The sequence below is a fragment of the Venturia canescens genome, chromosome 9 (genome assembly GCF_019457755.1).
Source record: "Venturia canescens isolate UGA chromosome 9, ASM1945775v1, whole genome shotgun sequence".
NCBI lineage: Eukaryota > Metazoa > Arthropoda > Insecta > Hymenoptera > Ichneumonidae > Venturia > Venturia canescens.
In genome coordinates, this window is record NC_057429.1 from 21,076,300 (window position 1) to 21,094,926 (window position 18,627).

Here is an 18,627-nt window from a genome sequence, read left to right on the forward strand (position 1 = left end):
AATACTATACGGCGATTTGTATTGTATCGTTCCTAATTAGTTTGTCCGATAGCCGCTGACGCGCGCCTCTGAGACTCGCAGGGGGCAAAAGTAGGCGCGACGGAATATTTGTTTTTTTTTCTTTTCTAGTAGCATAGGTTAATTGAGTGTACAACGCAATAGCTGGACTCTCGATTGACACCGAGTCGCGCCTCCTCGTCGTTATTTTACTTGTACCAATAAATTCTTGGTCCGTTGAGACGCACGTAGACACAACGCGAAGGTCATCGTTTCACGAGTGTGCCTTTTCGCATCGCACGCGCGTTTCGTTCGCATGCCTCTCTTTGTACTAATTTACAGGAAACATGTATATACATATATACGTGTATCACTGAAGCGCGCGCACATGCGAACGCTCACGAACGCGCACGAACGCGCGTGACGTCACGAATTCTCGGAGGCTCGACCCGGAGCCTCGGCCAATCGCAGAGTAGAAAGAAATCTCGCCTCCGCTCGCCTTTGGCGACTCGTCACTCTCCCGTGTCTCGACCGTCTCGCATCGTTTCCCCTAATTACTATACCCATTTCACAGTGATTCTTATCCGTGTCCCGACGAGCCCACCGCAAACACCGCAAGTCATCGTCCACAAAGTCCATCAGGCTCGAGCAGAGTATCGATGTGGGTGTTTTTTTTTTTTTTTCTATACTTCCACTACCAACTTTCCTTCGGTCTCCAGCCCGTTTTGAATTCTTTGGAACCAACGGGTCAGCCAGCAGCTGCTGCCCCTCCGCTTAATTCTTCGATACCGTAATTTATTTTATTATGTATCCATAAAAACACTTTCAAGGAATTTCGGAACCGAGAGTGAGAGAAATCGCACAAAGAATAAAGAGGAATGTTTTTCAATGCTGTCGACAAATGTCGAGAACAAGAGGGAAAACGAGGGAATTATAAAAATTTCGAGAGGGTCTTTTCGTTGAACGACGAGTTACTAGAAAAAACAATGGTCTGAAAATCAGTAACGTATGGAAACCAATGTCGATGTTTTTAAGCTGGTTATCTCCAACGAAAAAAAATGTTTATGCTGTAAATTTGCGATTCGCGAAAGAGATATTTGGTTTCCCGGAAGCATAGTAACTTTTATATGCCTGCAGTTGAGAAAATTGGCGCGAGGCGAGCCTCCAAGAATTTGATCATTATCATCGGAACTCCTTTGATGAATCATTGGATATTTTAGGCAAATTCATCACAACAAAATCCGGGGCTGATGCAAGTTTCGTAAAAAATTAGGCATGTTCCTGCGTAGCCCTCATTTTTTGGTATTCCCTATTAATTGAAAAAGAAAAAACAGTTTTTTCGAACAGTGTGGGATATCGTCGTTGTATGACAGATTTGAAAAAACAACTTTTCCTGAATTCAAATATGTAAATGATGAATATGCACGAAATAAACTTCAAGGACTGGACACACATAAGCTTGCACTTGTCTCGCTCATTGTCCATATATGCTACGATTATTTTTTCATTTGAAAATCAAATAATTATTCATGCTTATGTAACTCCGTCGTTTGAGACAGTTGCCGTTATCATCAGTTAGAAAGAAAAATGCACTATTTTATTAGAATTACCAATACGTATCTATACGAATGATTGCACCCCTAATTGTAATGGGTACATTTATCCCGAATGTGGAAAGTATTATTGCTGATGCAACTAGTATTCGGTAGTCCGGCAGTTCGTAGCGACGATGGCGCCTGTTACACAGAAAGTGCAATCGTGCAATCATGCGGAATGTGAAGGTCGTTCCGGTCAAACGAGAGGCTCGTCAACGTCTTTGGCCAATCGGAGCTCGAGGTAGCGAACGCATACTTTTCCTTTTTTATTTTTACTTTTTAACACAGCTGCTCCGAAGTCTTTGCCTGCATGGTAACAACAGTGAGCTAAAGGAAACCTGGTACGCGAGGAGACGGGGGAATCGCCGCCCGGGGTCGGTTAACCTATCTGGCTGACGTCTTCGTTCGAGAAGCAGAGCTCTCTCGGTCAATCAGATTGTTATTATGATTGTAACGATGATAATGATGAAATCGCGAGACTAATAAAATATGAATTATTTCGTATCGAGTTCGATCCGGTAAGAGTCTTTTTTCTCTTCCTTCCTATTTACGCTTTTTCGCTTTTGCTCTTGAATATTCAGAATAATTTATGGACGTTTTATTGTGTTTTGATTGTTTCGCTCGTTAGTATTGAATAGGCGCCATAGATCTAAGGCGTCGTAGAAAAAAATCTCTCATGGAATTCTTCTCATGGATTGGTTTTTCGGAGGATAAACATTTTTTGTTTTCCATCTCGTATGTTTCAAATTTGAAAGAAGAAAGATTTATATATCCTGCCTGCGATACTTTTTCGAAGAGAGATAGCTGCAAAATGGTTGCACGTTTTACTCGGAAATTCTTGATTTTTTTTTGAGAAAAATAAAAGCTATACCTTGTTCTCTGATAAAATGAGAATAGCCTGCAACTCATATTTTTTCTTTAACGTGATCTATATCAGTTGTTCAGTCGGTAAAAATCCTGCTGCACATTTTATTCCGAGTAGGTCGATATTTGAAAGAAAATATATAAGTTACGCGCTATTCTCTCTCATTTTATTAGAGAACAAGGTGTATAACTTTTATTTTTCTCAAAAAATCAAGGATGCTGTTCGAGTAAAACGTGTAACCATTTTGCAGCTATCTCTCTCGCACTCACGCAAGTGATAGATCACCTTATATCAACCTACTCGGAATAAAGCGTGCGGCAGGATTTTTACCGACTGAACTGATGGATCACGTTTCATGACTGCAAGAGAAAAATTGTTACACTTTTAACGGCTATAGAAAAGGTAGAGAGTAGAGGATAACGATTGACGATCAGGAACAAAAAGTGGTAACCCCACCAAACTGGGTGCAAGCGCCATCTCGGAGCTGCAATTGTTATTACGTCAAATTTATTAAAATCATACTTTGTTTTGATCCATTTGAAAAATATAGCGGTCTTTTTCATGAGTTAATTACTAAAAATGGATGGGAGAGAAAATTCTTCAATTTTTTTATCGTTTTCATGAATTGGTCATTGATATATTTTGCACGCGCTCCAATCGTATTAAAAACGATCTAACGATTAGAAGTTTGTTTTATCCGTGTTACATATAGTAAGGATTCGCGTTTTGAAAAACTTTTCGGAACGGAGGTTTCCACGAGGAAAAAAATAAATTTCAGTAGTGTTCACAATTTACTTTGAAAAAAATATTAAAATTCAATCATACTGCTCCCATTAATGGTGACAATTTCGAAACTAACTCGTTCGTATTTTAATTTTTCGAATGTCGTTAAACTAATGCAAAAAAATTGTTAATATATTTTTTATATTACTTCTAATTAAGTCTACGAAGGCTGTGACCAAAGAATGGCTGTGACAATGGGCTCTAACAAAAAAAAAATACAATTTCACGAAGTCGTATTAACAATTACAATGGACGAGTTTGAATTTTTTAGGTCACGGCCGATTCGAAATTTTAACCATGCCGTCAACTTGATCATGAAGTTTCGTCAGATCTGATCACTTGTTCAAAAAATCATTATTAATTTTTTTTCGCGATTTTTCAAGGCACTTGGGTTTACATCTAGCTGCCAACTGCGTCAATCCTATTGTTATATTTAAATCTTACAATCTCGATTTGTGGATAAAGTAAGAAACAAAAAAAAATTATTTATATGTATAATAACCTTGACGATATTCGATGTCAAACGTCGTGTCGAAAGTTCGAGATTCCAGTAATATACTGAAAATCGTTGAAGAGAAAATTCACCTCGCATTGATTTCATGTGAATTCAGAAGTCTCCGTACTCCTTTGCGCGTAATAAATCTAATCATAATTTCTTGCCGCTGTTATCTTATGGATCAGTTGTTTCCCAGCGCATTTGCCAAGAATCAGGATTGACAGTTTTCTTCAAGTTTCGACATTAACAATTGGTATGTCTCGCACCTCTCATCAACGGTATCAAGATACTTGGGCTCTGGGCTTGTCTCAGGAACGGGTGTTGTAAAAGCTCAGCCGCTGTTGCTCTCTGATTTGGATCACGAACGAGCATTCTTTCTAAGAAGCCTTGGAGTCTTGGACTCACCTATATTTACAAAAATATTATTACTGATTGTTTACATCACATTTATATACTCGAATGATATCCGAAGCATTATCTTTGTGTGAATAAACCAGACTAACCTTGTGAGAATTTTTCAATTTTGGTGGTAACATATCTCTAATTCGACGCATCGCTTGGAGAGGTGGTTCATTGAAAAACGGTGGTTCACCATCGACCATTTCGATGATCATGATACCGAGAGACCAGATGTCGACTTCCGGTCCGTATGGTAACCTAAAAATAATTTACGAATATTTTTTTTTGTTCACAGTACGCAGTGAATCTCTTGTCGAATGAAATGGTAAATCATCTCGATTAATTTGGCTCTGGATGGAAATATTTACCTGGAAATAACTTCAGGACTCATCCAATATGGAGTACCGACGAGAGATTTTCTCTTTGGAAGTTCCTGAGAGACTTGAGCACAGAAACCAAAATCCGTGAGTTTGACCCGTCCGTCAGCAGTCAAAAGGATTGAATCGGATTTAATGTCACGATGAATAACACCTTGAGAGTGTAAGTACGATAGAGGTTTAAGACACTGAGAACAAACAGTGGCAATTTGGCTCTCGTCCATTCGCGAATGTGTCACGATGTCCGTGAGAGCTCCACCTTCAAGGTATTCCATCACGACCCAGAGCTCATCTTCAACGAGAAAACTGTCGTACATCTCGACGATATTCGGATGATGGTAATCCCTCATTATCACTACTTCGTTGAACAATAATTCCCTCCTTTGTTGCTTTCGAAGATCCATTTTTTTCACTGCAACTTGGCGAGCTGTTGTTTTGTCCGTTGCAATGCAAACCGTTCCTGTACTTCCTTCTCCAATTTTTACAAAATTCTTCAGGTTTTCACGAGGATCACCCCGACTCACCTGTGGGAAAGCATTGATAATCGAATTTCCAACTATGGGAGCTCCGGAAATTTTTGTAATTTTAAGAAAAAACGAAAATAGTAGATATTTTTTAAATTTAGGAAAAATCTTTCACACGGATTTCAGGCTGAATCATATTTTACTTACGACCATCTGCAGAGCAGCTCTGAATTGTTCATGAGTTAGCCTTTGATCAGCGCTCTGTTTGTTAGAAGTGTTTTGTTGCACAACAGCCAAATTTCCGGAAGAAATGGCTCCTTTCATATTTTGATTCTGATCCGGAGTCGCGCTTGTAGCTCCTCCTCCTCCTCCTCCTCCTCCTCCTCCTGTTATTGTTGAAGGCAGACTCGGAGGCTTTGACAAGTTATGCATCGATTGTGAACTCTCCAAAGGTTTGTTGAACATTAGATTGTGTAGCGGCGGTGCATTTTCACTCGCTACATAATTTTGAGAATGTTTGTTCACGTTGTGTGAACTCAATTGGCTCAGAGGACGCTGCGAGGCGATTGAGCCGACCGGCGAAATTTTTGGCTGCAGTTTGTGGACCACCATGTTTTGGGGGGCTTGTTGATGATCTCTGCCCATACCTTGATCGTTCTGTGGCTGTATACAGATGTACATTTTTTATATGTAGAATATGAATGAATAAACTTGTAGCAAAATGCTCAATGAACTCGAACGAAATTTTTTCCGTTCTGAAAAAAATCACCTGAATGTTTCCGTTGAACTGCCCGCCAACTGTCGAAGCAGAGCTCGTTCTTGGAAAATCTGGATCAGAAACTTGGCCAAGACTCGGATTGGTGCTGGGACTCTGAAGATTTGGAATAGGACTCAAATTTTGGAAGTTTAATGATAAATTAGTCGCATTGCCAGCCCCATGAGCAAGATTAGGCGACGATTGCATGTTGGGATTCAGATTCTGAAGATTGGGAACCAGGCTCTGAAGATTGACGTTGCTTCCTGGCCCCATATTCCCTGAATTTTGTCGAAGCTTATCTGCATAACCCTGGGGTTTAGGAAAACTCGGATACGATTGAATTTGGCTCGGACTGGACGACATCTCTTGTCCCTCTGGTACCGATGGCGGCAGGTTGGCATTATTTCTACATAATATTTAAACGATTCAAATAATTCAGATTCGGTATGAAATTTTATCATCACAAAATTCATCAGTTACAAACCTGTAGTCTCTACGAAGTCTAGGAGGACTGGAAGATCTGAGAGAGTTGGATCTAGCGACCGTGCTCGTTTTGGGTAAACAACTATCGGCACTTTTCTCATTAGTGACAAGTCTTACAATCCTAGGATCATTATGTCCACGGACGATAGTTTTTAAATCGAGTATTTCCGTGGGTGTTATTTCACTGGGATCCACGAGTGGTAAGGGACGATTGGTTGACTTTAAAATTTGATTATTTCCAACGATAGATGCCCATTGGAGAGGCAAACCGACGAATTTTCCCTCGCGTTTGTCAAAACCCGTGTGGACCCTGTGTTCGAAGTTGGTGGGAGTCGAAATTTGCGGCTTCTTTTTTTTCTTCGCGAACATTGTGCCGATTGATCCTTGATGTTGCACTCACTCGACTATTTATTATATTCGTTTATAATGAGAGGAAAATTCAAAGTGTTTCTGTTTCAGTCATTTTTACTCGCGATTCGACCGGTAGGTCGAAAATTTTGGCAAAATTGATCAATCATTAATTACGACATGGTTGATTCGTCGAATTAAATCACCGTGTGATATTTTAATGTAGGTCTTGAATCGATGATAGGAAAGTCGCGGATCTTGTCAGCTCGGTGAAAAAGATGGAACACAACAGGCACAGTGACAGCACGAGATACGCCCGCTACGCCTATACCGATCCACTGATCGTAATTACAAAGAGAGAGTGTAAACGACGAAAAAACTTAAACGTATCGACTCTCGCTCGTAAACGTACCGAATCGCGATTATTACTGAGGCCTCAACATTGTCACGAAATGAATTCAACACTTATCACCAAATCACAGTATACTAAATACAGTATTTAGGCTAATTTCGCACGAAATAATCTATTCATTGTTAATCGTAAATATAATGTTTTGTTTTCGTTGTGTTCGCTAGAATCATTAGAATACTCCGACTTGGACAGGTTGTTTCGAACCTGGCGCTCCTAGCGGACTGCTCGATTACTTTCTGCGGAATTTGGGTTATAGAGCCGCCCTATCGTGAAATCCTATTTCCTGAATTCACCCAATTAACAATTGTTTGCTCCAAAATTATTTATCATTTAATTTTATTTATTTTCAGTAACGGCAATGATTATTTCGATATATCGGCTTATATTTGACGGAAAAACTCCAATTAAAAAGTAAATAATACAATGACGAATATTATTACAAATAGGTCGTTTTATTGCAAATTAATGATTATAATCGATTATTTAATATCCTATTATATACATTTTTTTCTATGGATTCCAATTTTTCAAGGAACCGTATTGTCGAATGAGATTGACTTTTTTCATTAACAATTCATCCTTTACAACAACTTGAAATACGTGAAAATTAATAGAGGTAACTAATTGTAAATCGTACACAAACGTTAGAGTTTGTAATTGATTTTTCTGTACAGTCGATATATAAGCAGCTTTTATCGTGCCACAAGTAGTTTTTTTTTTCAATTCCGACGACGATTTGATCATTTTCGAGCGGAAATGTTAATAAACGACGAAAAGCCAATCGATCACTATTGATCGCATCTCGAAAATTTCCTATAGATTTTGTTCAAATACTGATAATGATCTAGTCCTGAAACGAGGCAAAACGGGCGGGCGGGAATTCATCGGAACAATAGAAAAGTCGGTTATCTCGGATCCATGCAATCGATAAGGATTGTTGCGCATATCAGATTACAGGGAATTGATATGACAGAAAATTTCATTGCTAAGGCAACAAATGGATTCACAGCACTCTCCTTTTCCCTCTACCCTTACGCACACTTAATATGCAGTGAGGTTGACCACAACCTGACCGCGCCGTGTATATATAAAGGAAGCAACGCATACTCGTGGTAGCGCCGTTATGGATTAGCCGTTGCAGTTACGAGGCCGAGCGTAAAAATAAGGCTATTTGGTCTGTGACTATTCGGACACGAACAGTATTAAATATGCCAATAGTCGTAGATCCACGCGTCCGAAGAAACTAAGTTCAGTTTTTTTTTTGACTCGTAACATCAATATTTACAATGTTTAGGATTTGTAAAATTTTGTGTGTTGCATACGTTTTATCAGAGCGGTACGTCGATGGTAAAATTCTTCAAGGGCAACTGGTAACCCAGAATGTACGAACGCGACAGCCCCTGGATTATGTGCTTTTGTTTTGATTCTCGTTTTACGTTTGCACTTCACCAGTTACGATTGTGCAAAAATTTTTCGTTTTCGTACAATACAATGAATTTTTTTTTTTCACCAGATTATTTATTGAAAATAGGCAATTGTAGAAATTTGATTGAAAAATAATTAAAACTGCCACTGGTCTCTTATCGTTTGAATTTCCAAGTTGTTTTTTAACTATCGTTGCTTGCAGAATTGGGCCTTCCTCGCAAGATTCTGTTTTCTCTCGGAAAAAGGAAAATTCCGATTCGATTTTAGGATTGCTGGTGATATCCACGAAGAGAGTAGAGTGAATTTGTTGCTTTATTTTGACGCGGCGAATCAATGGCCGAGCATTTATCCGTCGAATCGATCGTGCGAGGAAAAAACGTCGATACTCAGTCCGGAATACGGTCAAATCGTGCCACTTTTTATGAGCGATGTAACGCAACAATTTTCCGGATGTGTACCGAAAAGTGAGCTCGAAAATGGTACAAAAGCTCGTTGCACGAGTTATCGCGAATTCAAATCTTCCCGGCCTCGATGGTGGTTCATTGCATTGGCCGATTGTTCTTCGCGGCTCGGCTTGAACGTCACTTATTGGATATCTCTGACCAATGCTTCGCCCGAAAGCTTTTGGAGGCATCATTTCTCTGCCGATGAATTTTGCAAGTATTTTACTCGGGTTGTGTAAATATTTTTTTCATATTTCGGCTTTTCCAATTTGTTTGGATCCCTGAAAAAAACACTGCTATATACTTGCTATAATCGTTGATCAACTATTTCATTGTAAAATTGTGAATTTTCAGATATTTTGCCGGAATTAATAGCGGTAGAGTGTGTCTACGTGATCCTATTGGCTTGCAGTATTTACACAGCGATTCAATTAAAATTACGAAGGCTGCTCCACTCGTCTTACAAGATTTTCATGCTCTCGTTGATTTGTCAGCTAATAGGAGTGTCCTGTGAGATTTACAGTATGGTGTGTCTAGGACTGACCGGAATAGAAGCGAAGAGATCTTCCGTCATAGGTGGTATTCTGGAATCGTACTCGGAGACGTTGTATACCGTCCTAATGTTACTTTTGGCTCTCGGTTACACGGTGACGAAAAGCGAATTAACACGACGACAAATCTTCTGGCTTTTCATCTTTATCACAACGAGTGTAATTTTTCAATTGTCGATGTTCGTATACGAATCTCAGGTGTTCGATCCGGGCCTAGTGCTTTACATTTACGAATCGCCGCCGGGCTATGCTCTTCTCATGTTGAAACTGTCAGCCTGGCTCGTATTCGTTTCGTGTTGTTATCGAACCAGTCGAAAAACCACGACAAAATATCGATTCTACGCTTCTTTATTGTCTCTCGGATCTGCTTGGTTTCTTTTTCATCCAATTATGGTAATTGCTCATTTTTCGATTGCATTTCATTATAGGCGAGTCCGAAGCTTCTTCATTTGACCTACGTTTTTTCAGGTTCTAGCGATTACTCTGCTTGTCGATCAATGGGTTCGCGAGAGTGTTGTTAAAGGTTGCTCTTTGTGGGTTGTTATGCTGGGCCACGCGCTCTTTCTCTATGTTACCAGACCATCGATGAACAACGAACGTTTTCCTTTTCATATAAGAACTTGTCAGGTTGTACCGGCTATGGGAACGGGACAAAATCACAGCTACGAACCAAGGCCTCGTACGCGAACGCGCACCGCCGTTTCTGTCTTTACTTTAACCCCCTTTGCCGTCTCAAATACGGCTGGAGCAAGATGATTGTTTCCTTCAATTATCGATTAGACGAGTTTCAATACTTCTACATTACATTTTGGTCATGGCTTATGTTTTCATATGATGAGCAGCTTTTGAAATTTTTCAAATGTTGACTTCTCAAAAGGGACAAGTCGAACAGAGTTCAAATTCCGCACAATCTCAATTGCTATTGAAAAAAAAAAAGAACAATTTATAATTAGAATTGACAAATAACGAAACAATATTGTCTCTCAAATGAAATTAATCGGCTTGTATATAATATATACATTATGTATTTAAAATATTTTTCATGTGTCTTGTACAGTTTTCATAGATATATAAATTACTATTACAAAATTCCTATTACATTATTTTACATAAAAATCACGCGATCGACAGCCTTTTAATTAAATACCATTCTTCTCCCTATTTCGTTTTTATTATAACTGATAGACTCACGCCTGATTTTCCATTGCTCTTTCGCGTTAGTGATCAAATCCTCAATCGCAAGAACCATCCAACCATCCATCTTTCCATCTTTGATTAACCAAAGAACAATCAAACGAGCGTTTACCTAATTTTTTATTAACTTCGTTGTGCATCCTGCATAACCACTGACTCAATTGATCTTGAGAATCCGTCAATGGTGGAGTTTTTTTCAATTGTTCTTGCAAGTCTTTGGCACAGGTGTTGCACGGATAAAACTTGGAAAACACCTGAAAAAAAGTTTTCATATCCGTTCTTTGTTGAATACTTGGCTTCTCCGGATAATAAGCTGCCATTGTGTGCAAAAATGCCCAGGTTTTCGATCCCAATTCATCCTTGTCCAATGGACAGTCCGTTCTTACATTTCCCAATGAAGTCGGTTGAACTTCTACCTTATCATCTTGTTTTTCTCCTTCATTCTGTTTGCCACATACAATCAATATTATTATCATTTCAGGAATCAACAGGAAATTCACTATTCACTGCTTCATTGTCTTTATCATAAGCGTTTTAAAATTTTATTATAATTATATGGATTTTCAAATTCCATAACCTTTTTGGAAAAAAGGTATTATTCACTGATTTTCTTTCATTGTAAACAGTTTTTGAAATTTATCAAGACTGCCATTATATCTGAAAGCCTTGACTGAGGCTTCCCAAGATGTACGGTCAAGATCATTGTAATGATTCATTATTGTCTATATATTTGTGATCGCGTTAATATTATTAATTTTCTAACCTTTTCCGAGTCGTAAGTTTTTTTCTGTATCGCCGCCCATGTCTTGAAATCTGTGCAAGTTCGACATGGCTTTTCTTGGACCATTTTATTATATCTCACGGCATGAAAATACTTTTACAACTAATTAATATTCATCGATTAATTACAATATGACGCATAACTTTATTGCGCTCAAACGTCTGTAAGTGCTGGTCTGAAACATGATCACGAGTTTCGGATCTGTGAAAATACGAAATCACTATTAGGTGGTGTATATATAGGGATGGTGCAGATGCAGATTCGATAGAGGGCAGGTCGAAAGTACTCGAGGCGCCTCTAATGTCATAAATTATAAGTTTTTGGGGGTAGTAGCACTTGATGGAAATATAATCATAATAATGTAATATCATATATATATATATATAATAATACAATAATGATAAAAGACCCCCAAAAGCTTTCACTTTTCATCACTAGTGGCGCGGTAGTCTACTTGCACCATCCCTATAGGAGATCGACGACGACCGCTAGCGGGTAAAAGCGCCATCTGCAAACTTCAATATTTGATTAGTATCCTGCTCCGACGACTGAATTCATAATTTTTGACGTTTAGTAGTTTTGTGTTATTCCAATTTTCCAGTTAATCTAAGTTCTCTAGTTGAGCTAGGTTTTAAAATTTTTTATTCATTTAAAAATGTCGATTATAAGACCATTCACCTGCAATGATTTATTCAAATTCAACAATGTGTAAGTATAATGCGGTTAAAACGATATTCTAACCTCTTCCAACACGGTTTATTATTGATGAATATACCGAATTCTTTGCGGAATGAATTGAAGAATTGTGTTTGGTCGGTTTCAGAAATTTAGATCCACTTACAGAGACCGTATCCTTTAGTGAACGTTTATAAAAATTTCATAGTACTATTATTAATAATTACTTGGTTGAAAACATGCTTTCCTTGATATCGATGATAAGTACGCGCTCTCCTTTTATCTTCACTACCTCGCTCACTGGCCAGAGTATGTTCAGGTTGCGGAATCTCCCAGCGGTGAAATAATGGGTTATAGTGAGTAAAAAACCACAATTTTGTAAACATCAAATTGTTATCGTTAACTCTCCTCAATTGTTGCAGTTATGGGAAAAGCAGAGGGCATCGGAGAAAATTGGCACGGTCACGTAACTGCCCTCACTGTGTCTCCAGATTATAGGAGATTGGGCTTAGCAGCCAAATTTATGAAATATTTAGAAGAGGTTTCTGAAAAGTAAGCTTCGTTCAGCTAGTTTTTTGAAAATTTGTGTTAAGGGATAGGGAACAAAAATTTAAAACTAAAAAGATCGGCAAATTTTTCTAGGAACCCGATTTCTGACATTTCTGATATTTAATTCCCTTGGTGCGTTTTCAGGAAACAGGCTTACTTTGTGGATTTATTTGTCCGTGTTAGCAATAAAGTTGCCATTAACATGTACGAACGATTAGGGTATATCGTTTATCGAACCGTTTTGGAATATTACAGCGGGGATCCTGACGAAGATGCTTATGGTGAGGCGTGTTTTGGAAATTTAGTAATTATCGTAATTTTTACACAATGTTATTTTTTTCATTATTAGATATGAGGAAAGCTCTTTCGAGAGACACAAGGAAGAAATCAATGATTCCATTGACTCATCCAGTCAGGCCAGAAGATGTTGATTAATGATATCTTTCAGTTCGAACAGTACAGAAGGCAAAAGAGAAAAACAAATCTAAAGGAATCGCTTTACATATCGGAGCATGTTTTATTTCATTTTTGTACAATAGTACAATACTTCGTATATATATTTGTTGTACCGTACATCTTTCACATCTTTCATGCGTCATTTTATGCGAATAATAAATAATAAATAAAGATTTATTGAAATTAATTTTCGAGTAGCGTATAACGAATGTTTACTAATCGTGTTTTTCGTTCTTATTGAATATTTATAAAATGGAGTAGTACATTAGTGATCGATCAGCGGCCAGTCATTTTCGTGTTTTTTTTCGTCTTTTTATCTACAAATGATCGTCTAATGAAAACTACAATTTCAATCTTATCGCAATATTTACAGATTTTTTACCTCGCACATGCATCCTCTTTTCTTTTCTCTCCTTCGATTTTTTCTGGTTCGATCTCCATTTTCCATACATAGAGTCATTACGATCAGAAGTTCTCGTATACCATCCACGGTTATATTATAAAAACTACAGACAGTGTCGGTTGTGTCGTCATTTTTATTTCATTTTTTTTTTGTACTTTTCCCGATATCCTGCAGCTCGATTCGACATTCTTGAAATTTCCAGGCTCAATTTTTGTAACCAATCTTCCGGTAATCGTTTCCTTCTCTGACGCTTTCCTCACGCAGTTTATCAGGAATAATAATAATAATAATAATAATAATTTCGTAGGAGATCTGTGTCCCTCGCCAAGTTCATCTTACCACATTTTTACCATATTTATGTATTTTTTTTATTGAGTAGAGGAAGACGACCGCTGTATACGTAAGATTACTTCGTTGGCACACAAACCTCTGACGACAAGAGTTCAAGACGACTTTCGTGAATACTTATTGTAGAAATGATTTGCATACATATTCGGTGCAAAGTTAATGCGCCGTAATAGATTGTTTGTTCGATGAACGAAAACAACAGTTATTCCCCATCTATAACTACTTGGTCGTTTTTTTCGTTTTTTATTTATCCATGAATCAAAATTACGCATTACGTTATTTTCCTTCTCGTATAAATGTGATGTGACCATTGCTTTTGTTAAAAATATCTCTTATATTCGGAGAGTGACATAACTTGATGTGAGACTAGCTTTTACATGAAAATGGACAAAAAAATATTACAATTATATCAGTAAAAATAGTTATAGCAACAAGAGTGATAATGGTGGTGGTGATAATGGTAATAATAATAAGAATAATAATAATAATAATATCAATGCTTCGTCGGTGAGGGGTCAATTTTCGATCGATAGCCGAATTCAATATCAATTTTTCAGTGTTTCGCCACACCAATAGCTTCGAACGAATTTTTTCTTTGAGGCACCCTTTATGTTTTTGTTTAACTTGTATAATATATGGCAACGAATGATTAACGCTCCCGCTGTGGGACAGGGATAATCGACACTTTACGGATAAAAAGAACGTACAGAAGGAGAAACAGATCTACGTGTACACAGATGGCTATGCATTGTTGGTTATTACACCGGAATGAACCATTTCAAAGCACTATTGTGGCAAAGTCGTGTGTCTCGGTTGAACAACACTATGCGTTAGTTGAATGATTGATAAATGGTTTATTATATTATATAGCATTCATATGTCTGGTATACATTGTTGAAGTTACCACAGATACACGTCGAGGTTTTCACCCCCTCCCTTTCTCGGACCTCCCAAAAGACAAATACAAAATTTATTAAATTCGTACGGATGAACTTACTACAATGAGATTCCTTCGTCGCACGATTTATTATTTGGCAAAAAGATTGATGATGAATAACTCGATATTTTGGGATTTTCAAATGCGGAGGAATATCGGGATCAATAAAAGTTATGTATTTACAACTTGGGCGTATCGTCGAATAATTATAAATTGTACGATCGCGCTTTTTCTTCTTCGAATTTGGTATACAAATATTGTAATAAAAGTTGCCACATTCGCATACGCGAGCGCGTGCACACAGCCACACACACACACACACACACACACACACACACACACACACACACACACACACACACACACACACACACACACACACACACACATTCGTCCACTCGGAAGTTCACAGGTACACACGCGCATGATCTTTCTACGACTCATTTACTGCTTTCTCAAGAAAGAAATGAACGGTTCGATGTGGTACGAGCGAACTTTTACTACGATACTTAGGCAGTGTTTTTGGAACTTTGCTCGATCCCTGCATGACATGGCACATTGAGCGAACGCCTTTTAACAATTGGTGGCTCGCTCGCGAGATTTCACTTTTATTCTTTTTTCCTATTTGCCCAAACTTTTCGTCAATATTTTTCTCCGACTGGTTTATTCGTACAACAGGCACAGGGTATCAAGACGATCACGTTTGATGATCTCTCGACTTGTTGGATCGCGTATAGCACATAAACGCTCTTATAATAAGAAGTGGCTTCAATACGTTTGCGTACAGTATTAGTGCCTCGTTAAGTATCGGATTGGCAAATACGAGACTCGTTGTTCTCGTGTTGTCTCTGTGTCACAATCGCTCGGATTTTCGGATTGTTCTTCAGGGTCTTTGGTGATCCGGTGTTGATTTTAGAATATCTGGTTGTGTTGGAAGACAACTCGAGCCTGCAATCGTCGTCGTATATAAATTCTTAATCGAGGCATTTTTAACGTGGAATCGCGATGCGTCGAACCGAATTTCGATTATTCTCGATTATTATTTGACTCACCGGTTGCAGGTCTGAGGGTAGATTTTATTGAGCGATGCGAACCATTCCGCGTAAGTGTGTTCATCTGTGGGGTACCCGGTAATGCGTGGCCAAGCGCATTCATATAGTCAGCGATGAGAAGAGTAATTTCAAGGATCTGAAAACGATTCGCGGCTTGGTATATTATTCTTGTACAACGGGATAAATGATACTTTCATCGGTCGAAGAAATGATCTGGTTCGTTAAGAAAGAGCGTACCTTCGGTTTGCTAAGAGCGAAAAGTAACTTTTGTTCGGCCGCACCTTCGTCGGGACAAGCGACGAGCATGAAATCATTCAAGCAGCCACCGAACGTGACGATGTTGGCGTAATTATAACGGCACATAACAGCCATTGACTGCAATTCCAGTAGCGTTACGCTGTCCTCGGAAACTGCGATCCAAACGGTAACCGGTTCGTTCTGCTTGAGCTACGAAACCGGAAGAATAAAAAATTTCTTTCATTTCTAATACGCGTAGAATGAGCGATTTCATGAATTTCAAATAGTTCGTAATCGTTACTTTGGCTTGATACAAGGTTGCTCCGAAGAACGGCCATTTTCGTGTACAAGTTAGATATATCCTGACGCAATCGACAACGCTTCGTCCTCTCAGAGCGATCCATTTTTCTTGCAATTTTTCTTGGAGTTCCCTGTCGATCAGAGTTGACGAACGACGATTAAGGATTATTATCGAATTTATAAGAGTTAAATCTATTCGTGCAGAATAAATACAAACCTGAGTTGCTCGGCAGTGATGTTGGTACGATAACGAACAGGATAAAATTTATCGAGAGCCTGGAGTACGAGATGATGAGGATTCCCGGGTCCGCTGCTGCGAGCTTTGTCGTGATTGTACTCCCCAAAATCTATTTGCGCCATGAGGGAGGCCAGTTCGAAGGCTAGTTCACGATTCAATGGAAACTTGCCTTGCACCACTTGTTGATTAACCTGATAGCAGAGCAGAAGCCTCTCACGATCGGTTTCCATTTTGGCAGCTTGTCTCCAGTAGCATCGAGACTTGTACGTTAACTGTATGACTCGAGTATTTTCAAATTTTCCGGAACCTTTTTCCCTCAAAGCAGTTTCCCATTTCGATATTATGTCGCAGAGTTTGGCTTGCAGATCGATAAAGTGCTCGAGATCTTTTTCAATTGGATCGTCGCTGAATAGGGTGAAACCCGATTGATGAACGTCGCGACAACCGATTTCTTGATTCAACGTGTTGAGAAATTCCTCGATCGTCGTGCTACCGTCGAAACTGACGACCTGATACGTTCCGTTGGAAAAGTGGACCGGTATCGCGTGAGGCAGGGAATGATGGTAAGGATTCTTCAGGAGAATCGACAATACTTCCATTCTCGATGGTTTCACTTCGCGACCACCGTTCTGAAGCGTTCTTTCGAGCGCTCTCTCGCAATACGCCGCGTATTTACCGCACTCTGATCTAAAGAATAAATTTAATGATATACATTATGGGAAATATTTTCTCTCGATGATATGCTGACGCTAGAAATAAATAATTAGAGCTCGGGGCTTACTTGGAATCGGCGTTTCTCTGGAGATGAAGTTTGAGATACCACAGCAACCGGTTGTTTCTCGGCAAGAAAAGTGAGACAGCAAGGGCGAGAAGTTGCCATCCCTGTACGAGCACGTATTGAGCCGGATTCGTTTTGCATTCGAGTATCGTCGATGTTGAGTGTCCCTGCGTTAGCGGAGGACTGTGAGAAGTTGATGCCGTCGATTGCGCGTCCGCATTATCACCACCGCCGTTTGACGCGGGACTTTGCGTATCGCAGGTGAAGAGCGATTGTGTTGCGCAGAGGAGGAGCTGCTGCAATGGTATGCTGGCATACTACTACCATCCGTAGAATGGAAATACACACCTAATCTAACCGTTCGGCTGTTTACTTTTTTGCTTTTTTTTTTTCCATTTTTCATTTTCTTTTCTCGCGAGGTCATTGTTCCGTCACAAAATTTGCTGTATGCGACTCCATGAGTTTCTCGTTGTACGAGGTTTTTTATTTTTTACTTTTTATTATTTTCTTCTCAAGAGAGGTATCATTGAATGAAGAGACCGTACAACAGTAGTCTTTGGTCCATTTCTGTTTTTCATAGTTATTTTTCTCTTCGGCGTACCGAATTTGTTAGTACGAGAAAGCAATCGAGGGATTTCAACACCAAACTCGATTAGTTAATCACATAAAACGGATGAAATTTGAATTCCTTGAAATTTGAATAATTATTGACTATCGATGACTCAACGAATGTGGATGAGAAGCACCTTGGTCTAATGAAATTTCCTTCGTAAAGCTCCCAAAGCACTAAGTGGTGATAATCTATTTTTACGTACTTAACACCGTCCAAAGGATCGCTAAAATATTTAGCTAAAGTTACCATTTACATATTCTTCAATTTTCTATTTTCAAGAAAAAAAAAAAATTTACTTTATAGAAATAACTATATCCCGTGATTCGACAACTCTGTATCGATCTTTCAGTGGTTTTTTTTTTTTTTTTTTTATTGTTCTATTGCCTAAAGTTTTCTAAGCAGCATTCAAAATAAAGTATAATAATATATAAAATCTCAATGAAGAATATTGCAAAATAACTAGTTGACAGAACAAAACGATTCTATAAAAATATGTTTCTCTGTGTGTGATAAATATTTTTTTATGTACACCAACATACCATTCTGCAAGTGTAGATGCGAAGCTCGACATATTTCGACTGCGTTATGAAATATTTTTCGCGGTGAAACTTTTGTTCAGGCGTTTGTCTCTAATCGTTTTTGCCGTGCTTGAATGTCGAAGTATGCCGAAC

At 38.6% G+C, this 18,627-nt stretch overlaps 5 protein-coding genes across 13 annotated transcripts in view; 2 read left to right on the forward strand and 3 right to left on the reverse strand.

Annotated features, from left to right (window-relative positions):
- Positions 1-3,186: 3,186 nt before the first annotated feature.
- Positions 3,187-7,190, reverse strand: mbt (serine/threonine-protein kinase PAK mbt). Its single transcript, XM_043429237.1, has 6 exons — positions 6,218-7,190; positions 5,746-6,139; positions 5,184-5,639; positions 4,504-5,036; positions 4,240-4,393; positions 3,187-4,141 (listed from the first exon to the last, which is right to left on the reverse strand). Exons 1-6 carry the CDS (start codon positions 6,583-6,585, stop codon positions 3,980-3,982), a joined length of 2,067 nt encoding a protein of 688 aa, XP_043285172.1. The 5' UTR covers positions 6,586-7,190; the 3' UTR covers positions 3,187-3,979.
- Positions 7,191-7,980: 790 nt separating this feature from the next.
- Positions 7,981-10,431, forward strand: LOC122416365 (transmembrane protein 145-like). Its single transcript, XM_043429240.1, has 4 exons — positions 7,981-8,358; positions 8,604-9,057; positions 9,199-9,788; positions 9,864-10,431. Exons 1-4 carry the CDS (start codon positions 8,263-8,265, stop codon positions 10,149-10,151), a joined length of 1,428 nt encoding a protein of 475 aa, XP_043285175.1. The 5' UTR covers positions 7,981-8,262; the 3' UTR covers positions 10,152-10,431.
- On the reverse strand, positions 10,403-11,591 carry Alr (Evr1_Alr domain-containing protein Alr). The gene is made up of 2 exons (XM_043429245.1): positions 11,353-11,591; positions 10,403-11,032 (listed from the first exon to the last, which is right to left on the reverse strand). The coding sequence occupies exons 1-2, from the start codon at positions 11,434-11,436 to the stop codon at positions 10,628-10,630; spliced, it is 489 nt and encodes a 162-aa protein (XP_043285180.1). The 5' UTR covers positions 11,437-11,591; the 3' UTR covers positions 10,403-10,627.
- Positions 11,592-11,886: 295 nt separating this feature from the next.
- Naa20A (N-alpha-acetyltransferase 20 A) lies at positions 11,887-13,237 on the forward strand. The gene is made up of 6 exons (XM_043429244.1): positions 11,887-12,078; positions 12,194-12,218; positions 12,311-12,401; positions 12,468-12,597; positions 12,739-12,875; positions 12,944-13,237. Exons 1-6 carry the CDS (start codon positions 12,026-12,028, stop codon positions 13,027-13,029), a joined length of 522 nt encoding a protein of 173 aa, XP_043285179.1. The 5' UTR covers positions 11,887-12,025; the 3' UTR covers positions 13,030-13,237.
- A 2,107-nt stretch (positions 13,238-15,344) lies between these two features.
- LOC122416356 (uncharacterized protein CG43867) overlaps positions 15,345-18,627 on the reverse strand; it is a 69,885-nt gene continuing 66,602 nt past the window's right edge. For 5 of the 9 annotated variants that reach the window (XM_043429218.1, XM_043429219.1, XM_043429226.1 and 2 more), the window contains 6 exons: positions 17,347-17,639; positions 16,545-17,252; positions 16,329-16,458; positions 16,028-16,237; positions 15,791-15,926; positions 15,345-15,711 (listed from right to left, as the gene is read on the reverse strand). In XM_043429218.1, the coding sequence (XP_043285153.1) occupies positions 15,539-15,711; positions 15,791-15,926; positions 16,028-16,237; positions 16,329-16,458; positions 16,545-17,252; positions 17,347-17,639 (1,650 nt within the window). In that variant the 3' untranslated portion in view covers positions 15,345-15,538. The remainder of the gene's footprint in view (positions 15,712-15,790; positions 15,927-16,027; positions 16,238-16,328; positions 16,459-16,544; positions 17,253-17,346; positions 17,640-18,627) is intronic. The other 4 variants (XM_043429223.1, XM_043429222.1, XM_043429220.1 and 1 more) reach the window with 3 other exon arrangements.

What these genes read in the sequence shown, in the direction of transcription:
- Naa20A (XM_043429244.1), top strand. Translation starts at nt 12,026, where the DNA reads ATGTCGATTATAAGACCATTCACCTGCAATGATTTATTCAAATTCAAC. An exon ending in TAGATCCACTTACAGAGACC is followed by an intron (nt 12,219 to 12,310) that starts GTATCCTTTAGT and finishes ATCGATGATAAG; the next exon opens with TACGCGCTCTCCTTTTATCT. An exon ending in CGGTGAAATAATGGGTTATA is followed by an intron (nt 12,402 to 12,467) that starts GTGAGTAAAAAA and finishes CAATTGTTGCAG; the next exon opens with TTATGGGAAAAGCAGAGGGC.
- mbt (XM_043429237.1), bottom strand. Translation starts at nt 6,585, where the DNA reads ATGTTCGCGAAGAAAAAAAAGAAGCCGCAAATTTCGACTCCCACCAAC. An exon ending in GAGCTGCTCTGCAGATGGTC is followed by an intron (nt 5,037 to 5,183) that starts GTAAGTAAAATA and finishes GCTTTCCCACAG; the next exon opens with GTGAGTCGGGGTGATCCTCG. An exon ending in AATTGAAAAATTCTCACAAG is followed by an intron (nt 4,142 to 4,239) that starts GTTAGTCTGGTT and finishes TTGTAAATATAG; the next exon opens with GTGAGTCCAAGACTCCAAGG.
- Alr (XM_043429245.1), bottom strand. Translation starts at nt 11,436, where the DNA reads ATGGTCCAAGAAAAGCCATGTCGAACTTGCACAGATTTCAAGACATGG. An exon ending in AAACTTACGACTCGGAAAAG is followed by an intron (nt 11,033 to 11,352) that starts GTTAGAAAATTA and finishes TGTGGCAAACAG; the next exon opens with AATGAAGGAGAAAAACAAGA.
- LOC122416365 (XM_043429240.1), top strand. Translation starts at nt 8,263, where the DNA reads ATGTTTAGGATTTGTAAAATTTTGTGTGTTGCATACGTTTTATCAGAG. An exon ending in GGCAACTGGTAACCCAGAAT is followed by an intron (nt 8,359 to 8,603) that starts GTACGAACGCGA and finishes CGTTGCTTGCAG; the next exon opens with AATTGGGCCTTCCTCGCAAG. An exon ending in TTTCTCTGCCGATGAATTTT is followed by an intron (nt 9,058 to 9,198) that starts GCAAGTATTTTA and finishes GTGAATTTTCAG; the next exon opens with ATATTTTGCCGGAATTAATA.